Here is an 8,668-nt window from a genome sequence, read left to right as displayed (position 1 = left end):
TAAAACTCTGAATTCCGGCCTTGCGTCCTTTTAGTTTGTATGTTAGTGATTTAGATGCATACACTCTTGTCACAGAGAACAGAAAGATAAGAATTCTATACTATGATTGGCCTCTGAAGACAACTGGTCCTGCTATATGAACTATGCTAAAGTTGTCAGTTTTCACCTTGGCAGATACCTGATGCCAATACTATCATATTATTCTGCAGGTCCATTTTACAACTAATTTCTCTTGGAAGATTCACCAAGGAGTGAAATTGTTTAACCAACAGATGCTCTAGGGGTACTTCATTAACTTTTCCCCCTTTATGGCTAGACTAGCTGGCTGTAGGGAACACCAACCCTAAATTTTTCCCATGTTAAAATAATTGTAGCTAAGATGTAGTATTTCGGGGACCCAATGATCTATGTATCTAGTGTTGGAATGGAACAAAGTTTTATGAAGAAGAACTTGGCTCTGTTGAAAGCATTTTCCCCACAGGATATGGGATAGCCACATTTTGGGAGGCTTCATTCTTACCATGTCAGTCTTGCTTTCACTTGGTTGGCAGAGCACAGGGGCCTTTTAAAAGACCTCCAGGCAGATGAATGGATAAATATGTGGCAAATATATACAATGGAATATTACTCAGCCATAAAAAGAAAGGAAATTGAGTTATTTGTAGTGAGGTGGAAGGACCTAGAGTCTGTCATACAGAGTGAAGTAAGTCAGAAAGAGAAAAACAAATACCGTATGCTAACATATATATATGGAATCTAAAAAAAAAAGAAAAGGTTCTGAAGAACCTAGGGGTGGGACAGGAATAAAGACGCAGAGAATGGACTTGAGGACACGGGGAGGGGAAGGGGTAAGCTGGGATGAAGTGAGAGAATGGCATGGACATATATACACTACCAAATGTAAAATAGATAGCTAGTGGGAAGCAGCCGCATAGCACAGGGAGATCAGCTCGGTGCTTTGTGACCACTTAGAGGGGTGGGATAGGGAGGGTGGGAGGGAGACGCAAAAGGGAGGGGATATGGGGATATATGTATATGAAGAGCTGATTCACTTTATTATAAAGCAGAAACTAATATACCATTTAAAGCAATTATACTCCAATAAAGATGTTAAAAAAACAAAAAAAACCTCCAGGTCTTTGAACCCTGTGTTATCCAATTCTTTATTATAGGCTCACGGAAATTGCTTTAAAAACGCCGTCTATCAGTTCTTCCAGATATTTTAAACTTTATCTGAAGAGGAAGCCAGATCACCAGAGAGCTGTATAGCTGGTCTCTAGCCTAATTTTTCAGTAAATTGCAATTTGGCCATATTAGTTTAATGTGTATCTATAGCGTCTATGGGAAAATGATAATTTCATGATTGTATGCATATATTTATAGCTCCAAACTTTTGAATACTTATTCTGTGTTGTTATGCTGGGTGCTTTAAGTGCATCATTTAAATTTAATCCTCCCAACCCTCCCTTGGAGTAAATATTACCTCCATTTTACAGGTCAGGATACTGAAGCTCAGACAGGTTACACAGCTTGTAAATGGCAGTAATAGGATTCAAACCCAGGTATATCTGATTTTTAAATCTGGTGGCCTTACCCACTAGGAAAGCAATTGGGAAATTTCCCACCATACAGCCTTAGCATCTGTATAAATACCTTGACAAGCATTGTTAACTTTTAATCTTATTCCTGGTTTTAACCTTTTCCCCTATTTTTATCAATTCAGTGATTTCCTCAACTGCTTACTTTTACACCATTGTAATAATATATTTTAATAAAGTGCCTAAAATCCTTTTGGATTTATATTGCACTGAGGTACAAAGAAAAAGAAATGAAAGCCCCTCTGAAATCCTGTAATTACTTTTATTTAATGTTGGCTGGGGTTTTCTCATGTTATTTGCTTTCATTAAATTTTCAGGTTTTTGTTCTAGTGTACACACTGCTTAAGTTATGAAATAACTGAGGAAAGCCTTCTACTTTAAACTGTCCTCTCGTGCTTCTAAACGCAATGAGTAAATTTTACCCTAGGCTCGCACAGGCAACACATATTTAGCCTCAGCATAATCAGATATTTGAGAAAAGGGAGGGAGAGTAAAAGTAGTTAATAAATGTAAGTTCATAATAGAAACTATTGTGAAAATCCCATTAGTTTGCTCCCTTACTTAAACTGGAACAGGGTATGACACAGTTTACAGAATCCCCGAGGTGTACTTTTTGGTGCCCTGTAACCAGATCTCTTTTCACTGTTCTCCAGATCCTGTTCTAAAATCCTAAAGATATTTCTTGTCCACTGTAGAAGGTGCAGGTGATTTCCTCATAGGAATCACCATTCTTCGTCATTTTTAGAAGCTCCTCTTCTGTACCACGCTGTCTTTTCTAGATGGCCCACAGTCCTGTGTTCCCAACAACCTGGTGTCAAATAGCCATTCAAATAGAACATTCTGCCTCCCTGGTTTCAAGCGATTTTCTTGGTAACGCTAAGTGTTGGTCAACACGGATCTGGCTTGGATTTGGCTCTGTGTGGTGTCAGGGTGCGAAGTTTTGTGAACGCATCACATTTTTTCACTCTAGCAATGCTTTGTTTCGCTGTCTTATCAAGGCACTCATCTTACACTTGCAGCCACCTTCGCCTTTCTGACGTGCTCTGCTGTGGCAGCCCTGTTGCTAACCATTTCAGGGTTTAATTAGCTGAGACACAGAAACCATTTTCCCCTTAAATTCCCAGACAGTGATTTGGCAAAATGAGATCTACTAGATTTAGGATAAAGATGGAAAAGAAAGAACAGATTAGGTATCATTTCACGCTAGTTGGGTGTTATTACGTGAGAACAGTAAATGTTTCACTTCATTATTTCCAGTTCAAATCGTTAGTGCAACTCAAGCAGAGATACAGGAATAAGAGAAATTACATAAATATTCTTTGAAAATTTTTTATTTTGAATTATACATACATAAACAAAAGACTGGGGCAAAGATTCATCTGCTTGCCATTTGCATCATACTGGCTCCCCCAACTAAGAGTTTTCTCGTGTTACAAAGTAAAGCAATTCTCTGTCATGAATTTCTTCCTTTTTCAGGGACTCACGTCAAAATATTTAAGAATCCTAGTGGGCCTATGGGCCTGGCACAGAGAACTTTTATGTAAAGTTTATCAGATAGAGTATTTGGGAGTGGGAGGATCCCAGGGGGAGAGAAAATTATTAATGAAAAGTACCAGGCAGGTTAAACTCCCACCACTCAACATCCTAGTGGTTCCGGGAAGGTTCTGCCTATGTTTTTCCTTCATGTCTTTCATATTTAGAAAGGACTTTTTTCTTACTAAACAAAGTGAATCTGTTAAATAATAATTCAGCTCCCCACTTATACTTATCAACAATAAACAAGTGTCAAATTAGAACACATGATAAACATGAGATGACAATGGTGTTCTGGCAAAGACAAATCCAACGATGAAACTTTATAGTGGGTAAATGTATGATTTTCATCAGATTTTTTTTTTCAGATTCTGAATACATATTCCCGTTAATGTTTCTTTGTGCTCAAGGAGCCCAAAGAGAGGGCACTTGTAAAGAAAGTCATGAGGAATAAAGAATCTGAGGTAAGGGAGGAGGTCCATGGGCTTCTTCTCTTTGGCATCCTCACCAAATTATATACAAGTTTTTCATATGGGATCTTACTTGTGTATCTTGAAACTTTCTCGCTAAAACCATACTCCACTAGCTACCAAGTTTCGAGTCCAGTCTGGTCTGTTAGGTCACAACAAATGTCTCTATAGCATCACTGAGCTTGTTTGTGATCAAACTAGAATGAACTCAGTGTAACATGGAGTTACTCTGGTTACTTGGCATGGGGCTCTGGAATGGCAGAAGTAACATTTTAACTGTTAGCAGGAAAGGAAAAAAGTTCTCAGTCACTGCAGCTCTATTCTTAGAGAAGTATCTGCACCTGGGGCTCTCCCCAGAGAGAGAGGCACACCCCCGTCTTGCAGGACTCTGGGCCCCAGCAGGTTGCACTTCCTTCTGTGCTCAGAGCTCCTCTTCTACCTGCTCTGCTCAGACTTAGAAGTGGATATTCCCATTTTATTGTTTTTGTGCATTTTTAACATCTGCTGAGGCGGCCTCCACCGCATGTTGAGCTGCCTGTCAGCTGGGCTGTCCAGGTTATCTCTGGAGGTACCACTTACTGTTTTTGTTAGTGCTTTGGTTACAAAGATGTACAAGTTTTCAGAGGTTTACCAGTACTTACATTGCTTACAGTACAGTACAGTACTAGTACTGTAAGCAATGTTCTTTTTAATGAACATTTTTACAGAATGCATCATTTTTCAGGAACATGTATCTTGTATTATAATAGAAATCCTGTACTTTGTTTATACTTAGTGGATGCCTAATAAATGCTGACAGATTATTCATAAGTAATTAACTATATCAGAAGAATTTTAAAAAGCGATTCCAAGGAATGACTGTGTTGACAGTGAACCAAATTACAAGATCACATGACTTTTCTAGAATATAAAATCTTGAAAAGTCATTATAATTTGCATGATATAGTTATCACTACTATTTTAGAGAAACAGAAGCTAACTTTTCATTTTCAAAGATTGATGAACAATCATCCATTAGCTCCTGAAGCTGAATAACAGGAAACTGTACTTGTTTTTCAAACCATTTGGCAACTGTAAGAAGCTGCTGGTCACAAAATGCACGTCCAATAAACTGTAGTCCGATTGGCAACCCTTGGCTTGAGAGGGCCATAGGGACACTCACTGCTGGCAACCCTGAGGAAAAGAAAGAGACCCATTAAATGTTGATTAATTCTCCACCCTAAGATGCAGAGACCTCTTCCACTTTCCAGTGCCAGTAGGTACAAGACAAGACAAGGTTAATAAAAAAGAATCACAAAAATTATATGTATGCTTCTGTATCTTCCTTTGTTCACTTAATATATCTTAGAAATCACTGTATATCTGTTCACAGAGACCGTCTTCATTCCTTTTTTATAGTTGCATAGTATTCCATCATGTGCTTTTACCATAATTTATTCAACCACTCTTCTGTGGTTGGAGATTTTGGTTGTTTTCGGTATTTAGCTATTTCATGCCAAGTCCCAGTGAATTACCTTGTGTATTTTTCTGGTATTCATGAACGTTTCTCAGCTGAAGAGGAACTGTTTCATCAAAAGATAAATGCACATGTAATTAGATATTTTGCCAACTTTCCCTCCAAAAAAGTTGTACCTTTTCAACTCCTATCAGCAAAATGAGTGTTTTCCTACAGCCTCACCTATAGAGTGTGTTGTTGAGTTTTTGAATTTTTGCCAATTTGTTAGATGAAAAATAGTAATTCAGGGTAGTTTTAATTTTAGTTTTGGGGAAGAGAAAGTAGGAGAGCCTGAGACATCTTGTTATGCCATAAAATAAGAAAGTTTTCAAAAATTAATGGGGGCTGGTCTGAAGGATACACAACTGTTGGTTAAATTTGAGCATCAAAAATAATGACAGTTAATTACTTATAATACATTGAATTTTTTTAAAAAAGGAAAGCTTTTTTTAAAATTATTTTTTCTTTTTTTGAATTAATTTATGTATTTTTTGGCTGCGTTGGGTCTTCGTTGCTGCTTGCAGGCTTCCTCTAGTTGCGGCAAGTGGGGACTACTCTTTGTTGTGGTACACAGGCTTCTCATTGCGGTGGCTTCTCGTTGCAGAGCACGGGCTCTAGCCGCGTGGACTTCAGTAGTTGTGGCACATGGGCTCAGTAGTTGTGGCACGCGGGCTCAGTAGTTGTGGCTTGCGGGCTCTAGAGCGCAGGCTCAGTTGTTGTGATGCACGGGCTTAGTTGCTCTGTGGCATGTGGGATCTTCCCAGACCAGGGCTCGAACCCATGTCCCCTGCACTGGCAGGCAGATTCTTTTTTTTTTTTTTTTTTTTTTTTTTTGTGGTACGCGGGCCTCTCACTGCCGTGGCCCCTCCCGTTGCGGAGCACAGGCTCCGGACGCGCAGGCTCAGCAGCCATGGCTCACGGGCCCAGCCGCTCCGCGGCATATGGGATCCTCCCAGACCGGGGCACGAACCCGTATCCCCCGCATCGGCAGGCGGACTCCCAACCACTGCGCCACCAGGGAGGCCCTGGCAGGCAGATTCTTAACCACTGCGCCACCAGGGAAGTCCCAGGAAAGCTGTTCTTTAGAGAAGGCTGCTAGCTAACATATGTAGAAGGAATGGTAGAATTAGAAAAGTCAGCATTTTGTAATTCTCTAAGTAATACTTAATTCAGGCAAGGATCACCAATAGATGCTAAAAGTGGGTTCAAGTTTATTGGGAAACACTGTCTCAAAGTATCACATCACTAATTGCTCACAACTGACAAAAGGAAAATGTGCCTTTATAAGGAAAATATCTGGTAGTTACTTCCTTAACCAAGGGATTAACTTAGCTTCCAAAAGTGGGACAAACTGATATTTAACCATTTCTTGACATGAAGCATATGTAGTATTTGTACCAAAAATGTTTCACTCAACCCAATCATGAGGAAGCAATTTGACAAATTCAGATTACAGATGGGATATCCTACAGGTCAAGCGGGCTAGACTCCTCAAAAGAGTCAATGTCACTTAAAACAAAAATTTTAAAAGGTGGGGGATTTCTTATCAGTAACTATGCAGGCCAGAAGAAAGTAGCAGGGCATTTTTTCAGTGCTAAAGAAAAGAACTGTCAAATCAGAATCATATATCCAGCAAAAATAACCTTTAAAAATGAAAGGAGAGGCTTCCCTGGTGGCGCAGTGGTTGGGAGTCCGCCTGCCAATGCAGGGGACGCGGGTTCGTGCCCCGGTCCGGGAAGATCCCACATGCCGCGGAGCGGCTGGTCCCATGAGCCATGGCCACTGAGCCTGCGCGTCCGGAGCCTGTGCTCCGCAACAGGAGAGACCACAACAGTGAGAGGCCCGCGTACCACAAAAAAAAAAAAAAGAAAGGAAAATCAAGACATTCTCAGAAGAAAGCTAAGAGAACTGGTTGCCAGCAGACCTACCCTAAAAGAATGGCTAACTGTTCTCCAAACAGAAAGGATATGGTAAAACAAAGGATCTGATACATCAGGGAGAAATGAACACAGTAAATAAAAGTATAGATAAATACAACAGACTTTTCCCTCTGCCCTTGAGTTTCCTACATTATGTTTGATGATTAAAACAAAAATTATAACAGTCTGATGTGGTTCAGACTGTTATAGAACATAGAGAACTGGGGAACTCTTCTAGACTTTAAGAGATATCATAAATATAATATATGGGGGAAAACACCCTATAAAAGGCATTTTTGGTACAACTGAGGAAAGTTAAATATGAACTGTATTTGGAATATTATCGTATTTGTGTTAGTTTTCTTAGGTGTGATGATGGAATTGTGGTTATGTAGGAGAATGTCTTTATTCTTAGACGATTCATGCTAAAGTATTTAGGGGTGAAGTAACATGATGTTGAAACTTTCAAATTATTCAAATAAAAGCTAAGAGTGTGTGTGTGCGTGTGTGTGTGTGAAAGAGAGAGAGAGAAAGGAGAAAGCAAGTGAGGCAAAATGTTAACAAGCATGAATCCAAGCAAAGGACATATGGGTATTCATTATACGACTTCTTCAACTTTTCTGTAGGTTTGAAAATTAATGTGTGTGTGTGTGGTAAGTGCAAGCCTGTAAATACACGCATGTACACACAAACACACATTCCTAAGCATTCCAGAAGGACAAGCTATTGCGTTTAGGGAACAATCTAGCTAGAACCTAAGTCGAAGACCAGGGTGTCTACCTAAAAATTTGAAGAAAACCAGAATGTTCTTGAGGGATCCTCACCTGCCATATTTACAGCCTGTGTAAAAAGATCCTCCTGGGTGCTTCGTGTTCTGTTGTCTTCTCTGATGAACTCTGTGTGTGGCACTGCCTCACTCAAGGTGGTAGGAGTTAGCAAGACATCCACTCCAGAGTTAAAAACATTCACAAAATCACGAGCAATGAGTCGTCTCACCTTCTGTGCTTTGACAAAATAATTCTCATAGTTTCTGTGGAAAAAAGTAGATGACACTTTAAGGGCTTTTTGTTATTTCTTTGAATCAATTCTCATGCATAACGTTTGTTAAAAAAATAGATGAGGGACTTCCCTAGTGGCGCAGTGGTTAAGAATCCGCCTGCCAATGCACGGGTCACAGGTTTGAGCCCTGGCCCAGGAAGATCCCACATGCTGCAGAGCAACTAAGCCCGAGCACCACAACTACTGAAGCCTGCGCGCCTAGAGGCCGTGCTCCGCAACAAGAGAAGCCACAGCAATGAGAAGCCCGCGCACAGCAGCAAAGACTAGCCCTGCTCTCCGCAACTAGAGAAAGCCCGCGCTCGGCAACAAAGACCCAACGCAGCTAAAAATAAAAAAAAAAAAAAAAAAAAAAAAAGATGACACTTTAAGGGCTTTTTGTTATTTCTTTGAATCAATTCTTATGCATAAGGCTTGTTAAAGAATCACTGGATTCTTGGCCTGTTGGAGCAGGCACCAGTAAGATTCCTAACAACACATAAAAATGAATTTTGTTCAACCACACTGTTACTCTAAAAGTTTGTATATCTGGAATTAATTAAAAATCACCAGTAGATGCAATTCTGCACATATAATCACAAAATATGAACACTTCCA

General features: G+C 39.9%; 1 protein-coding gene across 1 annotated transcript in view; it reads right to left on the bottom strand.

Moving 5' to 3' along the window:
• Positions 1-4,556: 4,556 nt before the first annotated feature.
• The window catches only part of QRSL1 (glutaminyl-tRNA amidotransferase subunit QRSL1), a gene marked incomplete at both ends in the record, with an annotated part of 31,408 nt that continues 27,296 nt past the window's right edge, over positions 4,557-8,668 (bottom strand). Inside the window, 2 exons of the mRNA XM_079716532.1 lie at positions 4,557-4,774; positions 7,840-8,045. Of these exons, the coding sequence (XP_079572658.1) occupies positions 4,557-4,774; positions 7,840-8,045 (424 nt within the window). The remainder of the gene's footprint in view (positions 4,775-7,839; positions 8,046-8,668) is intronic.

Source organism: Hyperoodon ampullatus (genome assembly GCF_949752795.1).
Source record: "Hyperoodon ampullatus genome assembly, chromosome: 12".
Lineage (NCBI taxonomy): Eukaryota > Metazoa > Chordata > Mammalia > Artiodactyla > Ziphiidae > Hyperoodon > Hyperoodon ampullatus.
The sequence above is the reverse complement of the archived record's forward strand: the minus strand, read 5'-3'. Positions and strand labels throughout refer to the sequence as shown.